Genomic DNA, 17,053 nt, shown 5'->3' with positions numbered 1-17,053 from the left:
TCCAGGGCAGGCTCCTGGAGCCTGGCACATAGGAGCGCACACATGGATGTGTCATCACCGCCTCAGAATGAACATCCCCAAACTGTCCCACAATACTCTGTTTTCTCTTCAGATCATATAAATCTTCCGCCTTTTACCAGACCCTCCCCACCAATCTCACATCCTAATGTGGCCCTTTTCTACAGTTTCAGTCTGTGTGGTATCTTTGGTTTCCTTTTGCTCTATACGTTTTAATGATACTTCTACCACAATTTCCCACACATTAGCATTTGTTCATTGCCACATTCCCCTCTTTATTCCTCAGCTCAAACTAGATTTCATCCAAAGGATCCTGCCTGACTCCCTGACCTGGCAGCTCCTGGTCTGAGCCACCCTGCACACAGCCTCCAGGTCTGTGGCTCTAAGTGGTGCCCTGACATGCAGGGCCGAAGGCCTGCTCTGCTCTCCCCAGCCCTCCCTATCCTCCTCCCATCCTCTGCTCCTTCCCTCTGCCTCCCCTAGAAGCTCTCCTTACCACCCCCTACACCAGAGTTTTCTCAGCTAAACCTTCTGTTATGGGTTCAATTGTGTCCCTTCCCTCCCTATTCATATCTTTTATATCTTAACCCCCAGATGTAACCTTATTTGGGTTGTTGCACATGTCATTAGTTAAGATGAGGTCACATTGGAGTATGATGGGTCTCAGACAATAAGACTGTGTCCTTGTAACAAGGGGAAATCTGGAGGCAGACATGCACCCCGGTGAGTGCCGTGTAGAGGAACTTGGGAGAGTAGGAACAGCCACAAGCCAAGGTGACAGGCCCGGGACAGCGTCTTTCCTCACAGCTCACAAGCCAAGGTGATGGGCCTGGGACAGAGTCTTTCCTTATAGCCACAAGTCAAGGTGAAGGGCCAGGCCAGTCTTCCCTCACAGCTCTCAGGAGGAGACAACCCTGCAGATCACTTCATTATGCACGTTTAGCCTCCGGAACTTTGAGACAGTAAATACGTTGTCAATCCACCCACACTGAGGGCCTGTGCTAGCAGCCCACCAAAGCAATATACCTCCCGTACCAGTTTCCTTTGGTTCTCAATTTCCTTCTCATCCACATGCCCGGTTTGGTTCAGGCGGCTCTGCCAAGGCTGTTTGCCTGCTGCCTGGTGCCATTCTCTGTGTCGGGAGCACACTGATTCCCAAGAAGATTCTCGGCCTCCAGGGCTGGCCCTTTGTCCTTCTGCTCATTCCTGATAGTGCCTGGTACTTTGTGGGCCTATGGAACAGACTGCATTTACTGCAGAGAGTGATTCCTCACTCTTTGTCTGCATATTAGAGTTTTCCTAAACCCATCATGGTCAGATAAGAGACCGCAGGCTCTAGGGTACCAGGAAGGACACTGGCCAATAGCCCTGGGGAGCTCCTGTTGACCTGCGGGAGCACATGGAGGGACAGTGTGAGGCCTGGGAGGAATGACAGGGAGAGAACTCCCAGTCCCACTGAGGGTAGAAGGACTGTCCTGTCACAGAGTACAGGGGACAGAGCTGGCACTTGAGCAGGATCCCCTGACTCCCAGCCCAGAGCTGTGGACAAGGGCTGCCTGCCCTGTGGGAAGTGGGAAGGGGCTGGCAATGGGCACATGGAGGGGTCCTGTCGCTCTAGGGCAGGTCAACACACTCCAGGCCTAGTAATTTACAGGAGTATCAGCACAATTGACATGAAGGCAGAGGCCACAAAACCAGGGGGTGGGGCAGAGGCAAGGGGCTCTGCAGAGAGTTGGCACCACACAGTGATGGCACGCCACAGTGATGGCCACTCTGTGTGCAGACGGCAGTGTTCTGCACAGCCTGGGCAGACTCCTGTCACCACCCAGGGTTAGCAGTGGCCTGATGGGCACAGCTGTGTGCCTGTGTGCCGATGCCAACCTTACCACCACTGTGTCTTCCACTGAAATGGTTTCTGGCACAACTAATAGGAAACCCAGAGCCCCAGGTAAAAGCCCAAGCCCTTCCAGAATGAAGCACAGAAAGAAACACATGTCAGAATTCATTATTCCACTGAAAGAAGGTTTTAAAAAATAATAATATATATATATATTCTTCCAAATGCAAGAGTATATTAAACACTGTAACCATGCAGCCCCCAGCCCTTCAAAATTATAGTCTAAAGAGGTCTTAATGGCTTGAGAAAATACTTACAGTATTATTTCATATGGAAAATTCAGGTTTAAAAATGGTACATGCAGTGTGAACCCCGCCGTGTAAAGAAATAAGCACGAGAGGGGAGCATGCCAGAATGTCCATGGAGCATGTTGGCAATTTCTAACCTATTCGATTTTCTTCTGTGCAATTCCAAATTTCTATGGTGAGCATGTATTATTTATAGAGCCTAAAGATAATTGTGTTTTTCAGTTAAAGACCCTAATTCTGTGTTTATAAGGAAATACAAGCTGTCAGGTGCAACCACATTCTCTGTGGCTTGGCAATGGTGATACCACTCTGCTCTCCAGAAATGACCTCTCCAGCAAAAAAGGGAATCCCATCCCAGCTCCGTCAATCCAACTACTCACATTCGGAATATTTCTGGAGCTGTTCAAATTCTTCTGGAGTGAGGGAAATCCACTGTTCTTTGCTCATCTTTAAACTGCGTGAGAGTGCCTGGAGGCTAGGAACCTCGTGGTATCACCAGGGTAAAGCTGGGGCCCAGCCCAGGGCCTGGCTCATTGCAGGTGTGTAACGGATAAGCAGTTCAGGAGACTCCCCGGAGCACTCGTCTATGGCAGCAGCGAGGACCTCTTAGCAGATGAGAAAAGACATCTGCTATTCCTCAGGCAGCATCCTCCTGTCTGCAGTCAAGGTAAATACAGAAGTCCTGGCTCTTCCTAGGTAGAAGCAGAAAAGACATCGTAAATGGCAATGTTAGAGTAAAACAAATCCCCAAATGTTTTTTTCTGAATGGGGATAATGTTTCAATTGTTTTCAAGTGAGGGATCTCCCCCAGGGAGGTCTGAGGAGCACATGGACAGGAAGGCAGCACCATCAGTTGCCTGGCAGTGGGTGGGATTTGAGCGGCAAATTGTGGCCTGTATGAATAGATGAGCCCCCCTGAACTCTGGGGAGTGTTACACATCTCACAGGAGAGGTGATATTAAGGCTAGGCTGCTGGACGCCTCATGGGTAATTACAGGGCCAGCAGCCTATGTGGGGTAATTTGAAAGGTGAGCCATTCTCCCTCCATTAATTTCCAAATTCCACCATTATAGCTGCTTACCTGCCTCTAGTGAGCCACTTTGGAAATTCAAATACTCCCAAGGCTGACTAACATCTAGTGACTGGATTGTATTGGAATACATGGAGCGCATTGGCGATTTCTAACCTACTCGATTTTCGTTCCCATCCTTCTGAGCCATGAAAGGGTTAGAGGGTGGTCTGTGCCTCAGTGAGGGAGAGGCAGGGGCACCTGTTCAGACAAACACTTAGCATCTTTCCCTTTGAGCCTCTTTTAGCTTGGAATATTTCATACCCTGGGTGGTTAAATCAGTTTTGTGAGTTGCAAAATTAATGTAATGGGTCAGGACCAGCATTTAAAAACATGAACTAAAATAAACTGTAATGGAGTTGAAAATTATCATTGGAGTGCATCTACCATAGCCAGGGTAAATATCATATCATGAGACTTTTCTTTCAGTTATGCACATATATGCATACTGACTGTAGTATACTGAATGCAGTATATATGTATACCGCATTTCTTATTCGGGGTAGAGGTTAAAAAATGGTTGGAAAGACATTAACCTAATAGCAGGAGAAATAAAGACCAGATGAAACACAGGCTCCAATGTTAGCAAAGCCACGATCTCAGTTTTAATAAAACAGAATCCCTACCCTGGGGACTGATGTAAGGCAAGTCTGGAGAGCCTGGAGCTCATGGGTAGTGCTGGGTAAGACCAGCCACTGGGAAGACATAAGTGGATAACCCTGTATAGACCAGGTGTGGATCTGGAGGACTGAACTGGAGCTGAGGGAAGACGCTGGAGGGAGAGAGACTCCAGCTCTGGAGGGAAGATCAAACCCATCAGAGCTCTCCCACAGTAGACGGGAATGCCTGGCAAGGGAGTGGGAGTGGGATGCCTGCACCCAGCAACAGTCAAACTCTGGTTTCTCTCCTTAGAAGCCCAACTCTCTTCTTCATCTCGCCAGCTAGGCAGCTTCTCTGCACCTGCTGCTGTCAAGGTCACTAGCTGCAAATACAACAGGCACGTCCAGTCCTTCTTTGCTTCATTTGCTCTGTCTGCAGCCTTTGACATGGCAGAAAACTCCCTCCTCCAAACTCTCTTATCATTCTGAGTGTTCCTCTTCGGTCTCCTTCAGCCTCTTCTGCTCTCTCTTCAGTCTGCGTCTTACCTGAGGGAGCCCACCCATTCCCACAGCTTCAGTGACCTCCAGACCTGCTGCTCCAGCCCTGAGCTCTCTCCTGTGTCTGAAGATCAGATATTCAGAACACTTAGCATCTTTTCTTTTCAGCTTCTTCTTTCTAGATATTCAGACGCTTAATTCAGCTCTGAATATTCAACTGTTTACTGTGTCTCCCCTGTGAGTCCCAAACCATCCCAGAACTATGACCAGCCACTCTTCCTCTGCATTCTGGTCATACCTGAGAGGACCAATACCCAGACCAAATGCCAGAGGCTCAGATGAGCTCCTCTCCCTTCCTCCCCTGCCAAACCCAGGCAGCAATCCTGGCCTTTGTCCTTTGTTCCTCCTCTTCATCATGCCAGCCCTTCTACTAACTCAGAGCCTGTTGTCTCTCGCCTGTTATTCAACTGCAGCCTCCCACTGGTCCCCTGCCTTGGCTTTCCTCTCTTTTCCCGGGTTTCTAAATTACCAACCAGATCACATCTCTCTCTGTAATAAACTGCTTCAGTGGTTTCTATTGCTTATAAAATAAAATGTAATCTTTTCATGATACACAAAGCTCTTTATGACCTGGCTCTTAATTATCAATTTAGTCCAAAAGTGAGAGGTGCCCTTTAGAAATATTTTTTGTCCTACCAGGGAATGCAACATTGCAACCGCTGTTACCATTGCCGCTGCTGTCATTTAACGGACACTTATTTTACACTGTGCTATTTCTAAATGCTTTACATACATTATCCAGCTTAGTCTCCGTCACAACTTGTAAATGAAGTACAGCTGTCTCTGTTGTGCGGATGGGGAAGGTGAGGCTGGGTGTTTAGTAAATAGGGTGAGGAGAAAAAAGGAGCCACGAATACTTTTGTTTTAAGAATGCCTCTATGTCCTGACCATCTGCATACTTTCAGAAGCACAGAGATCTAAGCGGACCCAGAGACATGCTGCATGATAAAACAACCCTGAACTCAAAATCAGAAGGCACGAACTTGAACCTGGGCTCTGCCCTTTTCTAGCTATTTTACCCTAGAAAAATTTTCCATTTCTTTCTTTCTCTTTTTTTGTTTTTTGCAGTTTTTGGCTGGGGCCGGGTTGGAACCCACCACCTCCAGCATATGGGGCCAGCGCCTTACTCCTTGAGCCACAGGTGCCACCTTATTTTCCATTTCTTGAACTTTGGTTCCTTTATCTAAAAAATGAAGATACTAATGAAAACGCTTCCTGGGTTGGTGTTAGGATTAAGTGAGTTAATGTATGCAAAAGCCAAATCTTCACCTACTATGCCCATCCCATAGTGAAAACTAAATAATTATTATCATCCTATTAGCAATATGGCTTAAAGAGCCAGCTGACAGGAATTGGTGAAAAGTCTCTAGTACTATGCCCAAGGTTTCTGAGCTTGATCTCATCCTGCTCCAGGTTACTGTAATTTTGTAATCACTAGTCAAACTTTTATCCACTAATTTTAATATGCACTGATTATTCCTGCCTGGATTAATTATTACCATGACAGCGATATTTTAATTTCATCATTCCTTCTACATTTATTAGTTGAGAGTCTATTGTTAGGAAAAGTTTTCCTTTCTTAATTTATTTATATCATTATATGTTGCAAATACTGCCCTAGTCTAAATAAATACAAAATATAAGAACGCTGTGATTGGGTAAATGAGGTGAAGGCTATGTTGATTAGTAGAATGTAACCAATTTGTACAAATAATCAACACATTGAATCCCATAATGGCATAAATGTATTATGTACAAATGACTTAATAAAAAAAAGCTTAAAAAATTATAAATATACCAAATAAATTGACACAATTATAAATATTTATATGAATTAATATAAAAGTGTATTAGATTTACATATAATACATATTTACTTATATTCATGGATGCTTATTTTATTTACTGGGTTATAATCTGTTGCCATCTTTGACTTTCGAATTGTCCTAGGTTTGATCAGGGGAAGCTCATTTAAGGTGGTTTTTTGTCTTGTAGACATATCCCCATCGTTCTTTGAACATGTCCTTATTTTCTGGCACTGTGAAATGTTTCAGGCTCATCTCATGCTTCCTCAGCTTGAGTTATCCAAGAAGCCCTGATTCCTTTTAGTGGAGAAAGTTTGAAGCCAAAGGTTCGGAGGTTATGTGTGCGTGCTCACTTGCAACTGGAGTGTCATTGCTTTTAGACCCTCTCAGGGACAGAGCTAGAAACTCCGGGCATGCATGCACACGTGCACACACACACTTTATCTGGTTGTCAGTCTATGTTAAAAAACTCCATGTCCCCACTCATATCTCTAACTTCAGTCTATTACTTTAATACCAACTGTAGCCTTTCCCTAGAGATATATTTTAAAATTTCTTCTCTAACAAATTTTGTTTCCATTATTTGTAATATCCTTTTGGCTCAATACACAGAAGGTAGTTTCAAAATTGCCAGTCCACACCTCCGTGAAAAAACAAAACAGAGTTCAAGACTTGTTTACAGGGCTCCTGCTTTCACCAACATCGGATCCTCAAAATAGTTACTTAGCTTAGTTCTTGCCTGCTCCCGTTTGTGTCTTTCCTTTTAGGGGATCTCCCTCAACTGGAAATTCTCTCTGACTCTTTTTCTTATGGTTCTAGAAATCAGAACTATGTAGGAAGGTAACCTCGAAGGAACATCGCTTCCCCTGTTCCTTTGACTCTGCTCCCGCGCCTCTCTCCAGTTGATTCACACCCACCCCTCCAGTGTCTAGTTTATCTTTTCTGGGTTTATTTTTGCACAAGTGAGAAAACACACGGAGAATATCTTATTTTCCCTCTACACAAATGGGAGCATATTATGGATTGTCATCTAAACATTGTGTTCACTTCAGAGCAAACCCTAGAATCACTCTGAACACTTTCAGAGAGATTGTCCTCAGTCAGGGCTGAATCACACTTACCTGCTTAAAACCCTTCTAAGGCCTCTCTTGGCCTCCAGGATAAAGAGCTGGCTCCTTAGCCAGTCGCAGAAGGTCCTTTACCTGTGATGACAGCTCCTCTCCACATTCTCACCCTGATTACCCACTGTCCTCCCCCCACACACACCACGTTTCTGCCAAATGGACCTTCTGGCTTCTCCTAGCACCAGCAAAGTGCCTGGCACCTGGTAGGAGCATGTTATTTTCTGGCACTGGGAAATCTTAGTTAATGGACTGGCAAATCCAGCATGCCTTTAGTCTACCTGGAACACCCCTCACTCCTTCCTTCCCACAACAAACCACTACTCATCTATCTGGTTACAGATAAAAAAAGTCGTATCTTCTCTCAACTTTTTCGAACTCCTTGAGCAAATGTATAAAAATCTACCCCTCTATTGTGGTAGCTGATGGTCCCTTGCAGGAGCCAGACACCCACACAGTAATTAATACTCAAGCAGATATGGGTCGTGGTACAGATATGCCCAGAGACTTACGGGCATCTAATATTCTGAAGCAGGCACGGGGGTCAGGAAAAGCTTCCTGAAGGAGCTGCTGCTCTGATGAAGAGGGAGAGTGAGCTCAGTGAGGTGTGCGCAGTAACTCGGCAGGTACGCAGATTAGTATCAGTGCTGTGCCATCGTAGTTCAGTGGTTGGCTTCACAGGAAGGGGTTGCCCTGTTCTTTATTTCCATCATGAAAAGCTTGAGGCCTGAAACACTGCCTGACTCTCCATACAGTCTCCCTGGGTTTCTGCCCTTGCAGAGATGACAGCTGACACACAGCAGGGCTGGCTCTAGCTCATGCAACTGGGTGCTTCCCTCAGCAGCCTGATCCGTTCCCCTCATGGAGGCTCTTGGCAGTATGAACACTCTTCTTATTACCAATCTGAACATTAATCCTGAGAGAAACAAGTTTAAGGGTTTTCTAAATAAATCCCAGATTGGCTATTGTCTGACTTGGGTGGGGGAGGAGTATTTCCTGTCACCACAGAGATGCCACTCTGAGCAATGGCTTCAGCTCCTGGGGCCTCAGTTTCCTTGTCTGTAAAATGAGGGGGTGGGAATAATGGTTTCTAATGCATTGCCTAGCTCTGCAATTTTATATACTGGATCAAATTCTATTTGTTCTGTACAGATGTCGGCATGGAAATCACAAGTCAGAAGGAAGACAGCAAATTCAATGAGTATTGAATTGCACCCCAGGTCTCTATTCATTTGGATGAATCAGCCATACCCAATTATCCAGGAACAAACACCTCTTCAACTCCTCTTTGCTCTCCTAAAAACATTAATTCATGAACACGACATCCATTGGGGAAGCTTATTTATATGCATCTGAAGGTTTATTACACACCCATAATGAGGACATTTTTATAAGGGAAGGAAGCCTAAAAGCTAGGAAGATAAAACCTGTCTGTCTTCTCAGGCTTGTGACAAGTCACAACGTGACGCTTGCCCCATCTCTGGCTTTTATTTCTGAGTTCCTTCTTCAACCCTGTAACTCTGACAAATACTGGGGGAGTTGGCTCAAGTTGCTCTGAGAGAAGCCCCCTTTCATGCCCAGAGTGGGCTGGGCATATCTCCTCTGTCCCCAGCAGCACTGGGGGCCTTTCTCCATTATAGCCGCACTGCATGTAGTGGTCGTCTTTCTTCCCTACTGGAATCTGAACTCCTTCAGGCAAGAAAACAGTGTCCTGTACATTTTGTAGCTCTATCTACTATAAGATTTCTACATGTTCATTTCTTGACCACTAGCAAGCTGATTATCCACCTTTTTTGATGGAGACTGTTTGCATAGAGCCAAAGAGCCTACCATATCTGTTTGCAGTGTCCCTATAGAAAAAGAATTGAGTGATAATAAAGACTTAGAGAGAAAAAAAGATAAAAGTTGGAGTAAAAATCATTTATGAATTGCTGAACTTTTTAAATAAAACATAGGCATTGATACATTTTAACATCAAAATAGTGCCCTATACACGTATAGGCTATCAGAGTTAGGAAGTTATAACCTATCAGAGTATTATGCTTACCCTGATGATATGTTTCAAGTTAGATTGAATGAATTCATCAATGAACTGTCACTACTGGGGTAGTCTGTCACATTGGTGGTCCCCCCCCACCCCGCCCTGTGTATGGGTTGTGCCTGACACTTGTCTTCACCAAGAGAACCAGTAGAAGTGACACTGAGCCAGTGTCAGAAGTGAGCCATGGAGAGGCCTGGCAGCTCCTTGTGTGTTCTTGGGGGGCACTGAACAGCCATGTGAGAGGTTCAGCTTCTCTGCTGAGAGATCACATAGAGGCCACGTGGATGAAGGGAGACTTAACATTATACAGATGACAACTGAGCAATCCAGCTGATGATGAGAACTGAAGCCCCAGATATGCGATCTCAGTCTAGCCATTACAGCCCACCTCAGCCATCTCAGCCATCCTAGGCCGTAGGGCCAGGCATGAGACAAGAAGCCACTTTGGATTTTATAGCCTTAATAGACACCATGTGGAGCGGAGAAACCCACTCCTGCTGAGCCTTGCCTGGATTTCCAATGCGCAGGCTCATGTGGGATAATGAAAGGATCGTTGAGCCACCAAGTTTTGGGGTAGTGAGTTATGTAGTCACAGATAACCCAAACAACTATATGAGCACTTCTGGGTGTAGATTATGTATTTATTTAGAAACAGGATATGCATGACTCATGCTTGAACCACAACTTATTCATGTCTTAAAATCTAGTAATTGGAAAATTACAGGCTAAAAATAACTTCCGATGCAAATGTGTACTGCTGCCTGCTGTAGGGTTAACCAAATATCCTTTACTAACGAATACAATCATGATGAAGTCAAAATGAACTGTAATTTCTAATTAAAAAGCAAGAGCAGCAGTAGCTGAAAACCACAACCAACTTAAAGCTAAGACTGACACGCAATGATGACAATGTGGCCTGCCCCACGTCACAGGATCCTGTCTGCTTGAGTACAGGGGCTACAGCCGCTGAGCACTTAAAGCAGGCTGACTTCACAGATAACTGAATTAGAGCCCTCAGAGAACTTAGTAATGAGCTAATTTGAGTGTAGGCATAGCAAATATGAGTAATAACCTAATAACCCATTTAGTAGACTGCCAGCATACAGTCCTTAAAATAAAAATAAGTGTCTTGGAATTGCATGCTCCCCATAAGAAATCGGAGGGGACTTTCATTTGAAGAGCACTCTGTACCCCATTGATGGTCTCAGTGGACATTACACTCTCTGCTCTGGGAGAGTCATGAAAACGGCGGGCTGAATGAGCTGCCCAGGTATGAGTTAGTGAAGTGGAGGGGTGGCTGGTGCCCCGAAAAGACATCTGGGCCCCTAGGAGAAGTAAACTGCCACTCCAGGGCTACCTTTGGCCTGGGCAGACAGGGCTGATCCAGGGAATGTTTCTACTCAGGGGCATCCCTTGTCAAGGATGGTCATTAATTCCTTTATTTGTTTGCCTGTTCAAATCATTGCAATAATGGGCACTAGTGGCAACCTCTATTACAGATGACAGCACCTCTGGTGCTTCACATACGTCACCTGTAATATCCTCCACACCTTGAGAGGGAGGTATTTTCTATGCCCATTTTAAAGCTGAAGAAACAGGCCCAAAGGGATTCTCTTTCTCAAGTTTTCTCACTAGTGAGTGACAGGATGACAGGAGTGGTATTTGGAACCCAAGGGGGTTTAGTTCCAAAGCCCAGGGTTTTTCCTTTCACCATAACAACTCTGGATGATAAGCACTGAGTGCCAGTCCCTGTGGAGGTGTGGAGCCATCAGTAAGCGGCAGTAGAGTTAGATTCTGCACACTGATCCTCAGCCTGGAAGGGAAACTAAAGCTGGAAGGAATACCATGCCACACTCCTGGAAAGCTGGCATTATTCAAGGGGGAAAAATCTACATGAATTGAACCTGGTCACAGAACAGAATGCAAAATATACAGGAAATTTTGGAGGCAAAACGTGAGACTTCAAGAGAACCTTGCTTTTGCTCTGGAGCCACCTCTGTGAACCTTGGCAGATAGTGCCCCCAACCTTGCCACCAGGGCCCTCCCAGTGGGAATGTTTAAGAAAGCAGGGTTGTAACTGCAACAAGAAGGTCTGATTCTGGATTCCAGAGCTGAGAGGCTGATGTGGGGAAAGGATCATGAGTGGAGGCATCCTTCATGAAATTACTACCTGGACAAATGTCTTCCCTAGACCCACACCCTGTGTCAGGAGACTCCTGCTCAAAGCAGTAAGCATGAGTCTGGCTTTGGAATTAGAGGCTAGAATTCAAATCTTGGCTCTCCCACATACAGCTGTGTGACCTTAGACAAGTTGTTCTTCATCTCTAAATGGGAAACGTGCTTCCTAAGGTCATTATGAGGATTATTTGCACCGTGTTTTCTGTGGTTTGAATATTTGTCCCCTCAGAATTGATGTTGAAATCCAATTCTCAATGCAGCAGTACTGAGAGGTGGGCCCTTCAAGAGGTGATTGGGAGATGAGGGTGCTGCCCTCAAGCATGGATTCGTCTGTCCATTTATGAATTAACACATGAGTGGGTAGTGGGTTATTACAGGAATGGGACTTGTGGCTTTAGAAGAAGATGGAGAGAGACCAGAGCCAGCACCCTCAGTCCATGTGCCCTGTGACGCCCTGTACAGCCTTGGGACGTTGCAAAGTCCTCTCCAGCAAGAAGACTGTCACCATATGCAATTCCTTGACCTTGCGCTTCTCAGCCTCCATAACTATAAGAAATAAGTTTCTTTTCTTTACAAACTACCCAGTTTTATGTATCATGTTACATGTGTGGAAGCAACAGAAAATGAATGAAAAAATATATATGAGAGTCATCACAAGTACAACTTTGTATCTGTGCCCCCCCCAAGTGTGGTTCCCACAGCAGCATCACCTAAGAAAATGCTAGAAAAGCCAACTCTTAGCACCCACCCGAGATCTGGAGAGATTCAGGGTGGCCCAGCAACATACCAGTGCCTTATAACCACTGGTTGACACTAATGAAAGGGACAGACTGAGAGAAGGAACTTGGAGCACCCGAAGCTATTTCTCTTCCTCGAGGAGGCCCTTGAATGGACAGATTCTGGATCCCTCAAGGCAGGACCACTTTCCTGAGGCAGGAAAACATTACAAGGAAGTGAACACCCTATGGCTGCCAGAAAACTCAGCCTGCCACGCTCCTAAAATTCTCAAAATTCTCATCATAAGTCTGATGACTTATGTTCCCTGCAGAATTTTTCTTTCTTTCTAATCTGTATCTCTTTTTCATACTGCTTCTGTGATGTTGGTGCCACATCTATCATCTAGACAGGGCCCAGAAGAGATGACAGGAGTTTCCTACTATAAAGAAGATGGGCAAGAAACAAAAACAAAACCAAAAACCAAAAACCCAAGAAAGTAAGCAAATGACAGCTCCATTAATGCATCCAGCAGTTCCTCCTGGCCCCCAGAATGAAACTGTCAGAAAGGAGGCCCTGCAGAGGCACCTGGTCCTCGAGCCTGAGTGTGGTTCTGCCCAGGCAGAACTCAGAGACTGCTCCACAGAAACTGCCAGGCGCTGCGGTGGTGGTGGCTTGGCGTGTGTGTGTGTGTGTGGGTTTTAACAATGACCACAGCAGAACCACACTGTAGAGACAACATCCAAGTTGGGACAGTGTGTAAAACCAAGCTCAGTGTGGTAAGTGGCAGTGGACTAGGAGGAACTTGTGGTCAGTCAGCCTGTCCCCACTCTCCACCTCATGAAACTCTTGGGTCCTCCCTCCCCTCTCTCCTCTGCCACCCCTCCCATTCTCCAATTCTCCTTCCTTTGTCCTCCTCCCCTTACAGCTTCCCATAACACCATAAACAACAGCAAGTGTTTACAGAAAGTCTACTGCTCCTTCTACATCGATGCAATCCCCAAAATAATCTTTCCGAGTCAGTATTATGACACCACTGTCCCTAGGACAGGACTACTCCTCAAACAACCATTCAAACTCACGTCTGCTTGCATGCAAAACTGTTTCCCTTCAGCTGCTATCCTGGTTCTCAGACACAGGAAGACTATTTATACCCTCTCTAGATTGCGAACTGCTTGAGGATGGATTTTGTGGTTCATTCCAGAAGCCTAGGATTGAGTTATAGAAGCTCTGGGAAGTCAGCGGTTTCTGCCTCCACCAACTTTACAGAACCAACAATGTCCTAGAGGGCAATCATGTAATAATGGTTCAGCTCCAAGGACAACAGCATCTAGGGGTGCTTACACCTCACACCTACCCCCCAAAACATCCCTGTTGGCTCTCTCTGCCCTGAAGGTGCCTAGGACCTAGTGTGCTAAAACTCCTCTTTAGTAACAGCTAAACTGGACAATCAGCCAGTCTGTCCTAACAATTTGTATGAATTTTCTGCTTTCCTCCTCAGAACAACTCTAGGAGGCAGATACAAATATCATGCTCATTTTAAAGATGGGGAAACTGAAGCACAAAGGTTAAGTAACCTGTCCTAGGCTATACAGCTATTGATTAGTGGATCCAGAATTCAAATCTAGGTGATCTGACTAGAGACTGTTCTCCACCATTATTCCATGTGACACAAACATGACAGGCATTGAAATCATGAGGCAGTATTTGGCATCAAAAAAATACAAATGTGGGTGGCACCTGTGGCTCAAAGGAGTAGGGTGCTGCCCCGTATGCCGGAGGTGGCGGGTTCAAACCCGGTCCCGGCAAAAAAAAAAAAAAAAAAGAAAATACAAATGTATAGACAATAATTTAAAACATTGCCATTTTGATAAAGCACACAGTGAAAACATCTCACAGGGGCTCCTGCATCCATTTCAGAAATAACACAGCTTAATGAGGTTTACAAACTGGGGAGAACAAGGTCCTTTTCCAAGCAAATGAAACAGGGGTCGCAGCATGACCTGGAGCCCTTGGATCTAATCCTGTTCCTGACATCTAGTGTGACTTTGAGCAGTCACTTCCAATCTCTGTACCTCAAGTTCCTCATTTGATTATTGTGAACAGTACAGTAAATAACATTTAAGTTTCCTTCTAGAAATGTTAGACATCAACATTCGTTCTTGCCTCATGGTCTCCAGCGCCATCGGTTCAGGATGGGGAAGGCCAATTTCTTTTTCATTTAAACTATACTGCATTGGATGGAAACCACAGTAAGATGCTTTTGACACCTATCAAATGATGAACAATTTAAAAATATGTAATATCTTTGTGGGCAAGAAAGCCAGGGCTATAGGGCACACCTCCTGGGTGAAGGGCTCAACCGCAATTTGGGCTTTACCTAACAAATGGGAAAAATGTAACCAAATTGTATGTGCCTTTATGTTAATCTGAAATTAAAAGAAAAGAAAGAAAAGCCAGCAAAAAACAAAAACTCTCTAACACTGCTGGTGTAGAAATAAATCAGCCAAAGTAACATCATATATGAATAGCTTCACAATGTACATGTCCATGAAATTTTACTTCTATAAGTTTATCTTAAGAAAGTAAGTCTGTATAGTAGTTACTGCACGACTTCTGCGACTGCTATGACCACTCTACAAGATTTCAACTCCAAGGCTATTTCTGGCAACACCTTTTATAATATCAAAAATACAATCTGTTTAAGTGCTCTACAATATAGGATTGTTAAATATATGTTGATATGTACATTCCAAATATTAAACTGCAAATATTTTTAGTAGGTGCTGAATGTACCAGCCAGATCCCCCACCTGCTTAAGCGTGCTGCTGGCAGACAACTTTCATTTGTCAATTCTTTTCAGGAATTGCCTTAACTAAAAAGAGCTGCCTTGCCCAAGGCCTCACCCGATTTCTGAATGATACAAAGGAGTGGAGTATCAAGGTCTGGCCTCTCATCCCGAATGGGTGCAACTCCATTGGACCTTCCAGTCCAACTTCTTCACCAAGTCCTATTTCTGTCCTTCTCTTCCATAGGTGGTGAGTCCTAAGAGCACTTTCAATGAAACTAATAACACTTTGCACACCCATATCCATCGTAGGTTCTGTATCCCAGGAATTCTCATCTGTAGCAATGTGGAAATTAGGAAGACATCCATGCATTCTTAAGGAACTTCTTGGTTAAAAAGAAAAGAAAAATATGGAAATGTTACATTTCTATTTAGAAGTTATGCAATTTGGTTATAGCAATGCTTAAAGGATACTTTGTGGACTTAAACGAATTTCTTAGAAAACAAGGTACAGGAAAACGAAAATGATCCAAGCCTTTGATTCAAAAAGCTAGAAAAAAGAACACAAAAGAAATTTCAATAAAGCCAAAGAAGGCGGTAATAAAGATACAGCAGGAATTAATGAACTAGTACCCCAAATAATACTAACCAACTGGAAAGTTCTGGCTAAAATTCAACAGCCCTTTCTGTTGTTAATATTGTTTTTTTTTTTTTTTTTTTGAAAATCTCAATAAAATAAGTAATCTTTTGGCAGACTATGAGAAAGAGAATGAGAGGGAGAAGGGGAAGAAGAAGAAAAAAGAAAGAGAAGAGCAGGAAGAGAGAAAGAAAAGAAAGAGAAGAAGATCCAATTGCAATATTAGAAGTAAAAAGGAAGCCATAACTATAAATAAAAGAGATTTGATTACATTGTGAGAGAATGCCATATTCAACTTTATAGCACTAATTTGAAAACCAAGATGAGATGGGAAAATTTTGAGAAAATACAAACTATCAAATGTGACACAAGAATTAGAAAAGCCTGACTAGCCCAACAATTACAGATGAACTAGAATCAATATTGCAAAGTCAACTTGCCCCACCCTCCTAAACTGAGCAATGTTACAGGCAAAATCTAAAAAATCACCAAGATATGGATAATTCTCCTCTAACATAAATATTCCAGGGCACAGAAAAAGATGTCAAGTTATAATTTACTTTATGAGGCCAGCATTACCTGGTTACCAAAACTGAATGAGAAAAGCACAAAGACAAATTATAGAATGAACCTCACCTACTAAATTCAGAAAAAACACATATAAAATACTAAAGTTCAGTATAGTATTCAAAGAAGAGTTTATTCCAGTTAAGCAAGGCTGGGTCAACATGACAGAATCTATCAATATGCTATATTAACAGAATAAGAGAGAAACTGTAACCATCCTAATATATCCAGAAAAAATTAACAAAATTCAACAGTTAAATATGATGAAAAACAAAAAACAAACAAAAACCGCTAAGCATATCAGAAGGTCAATGGACCATCCTTTACTTCATGACAGCTACCCACCAAAATGCCACAGCAAACTTTGTACTTAATGACAAAATACTAAAAGCATTACCATTAATGCCAAGGGCAAGATAAGGATGCAGGTTATGACCTCTACTATTCAACAATCTACTGGAGGTCGTGGACAACACAACTAAATAAAAAGAGATGAGGAATACAAATCAGAATATTACAGATGAAACTGTTGAAATTATTAAATATGACAGTATATGTAGAAAAACTAAGAGAATCAAATAAATATAAATTATTAATGGATCTCAACAAACTAAATAATATAAAATCAATATTAAAAATATTTTCTGCAGCCCAATTCACAATCGCTAGGTCATGGAAGAAGCCCAAGTGCCCATCGACCCATGAATGGATCAATAAATTGTGGTACATGTACACCATGGAGTACTATACAGCCACAAAGAAAGATGGAGACCTTGCCTCCTTCATGTTTACATGGATGGAGCTGGAAAATGT

At 43.7% G+C, this 17,053-nt stretch overlaps 1 protein-coding gene across 2 annotated transcripts in view; it reads right to left on the bottom strand.

Annotated features, from left to right (window-relative positions):
* DGKG (diacylglycerol kinase gamma) overlaps window positions 1-17,053 on the bottom strand; it is a 202,205-nt gene that overhangs the window by 162,225 nt on the left and 22,927 nt on the right. Inside the window, exon 2 of one of the 2 annotated variants that reach the window (XM_003792723.1) lies at window positions 2,544-2,855. In XM_003792723.1, coding sequence (XP_003792771.1) covers window positions 2,544-2,610 — 67 coding nt within the window. In that variant the 5' untranslated portion in view covers window positions 2,611-2,855. Of the gene's footprint in view, window positions 1-2,543; window positions 2,858-17,053 lie in introns of those variants that run through there. The other variant, XM_003792722.2, reaches the window with a different exon arrangement.

This window comes from Otolemur garnettii, unplaced genomic scaffold (genome assembly GCF_000181295.1).
Source record: "Otolemur garnettii isolate 467f Iridium unplaced genomic scaffold, OtoGar3 scaffold00060, whole genome shotgun sequence".
NCBI classification, from domain to species: domain Eukaryota; kingdom Metazoa; phylum Chordata; class Mammalia; order Primates; family Galagidae; genus Otolemur; species Otolemur garnettii.
Note: the sequence above shows the minus strand (reverse complement) of the source record. Positions and strands in the feature narration are given on the sequence as shown.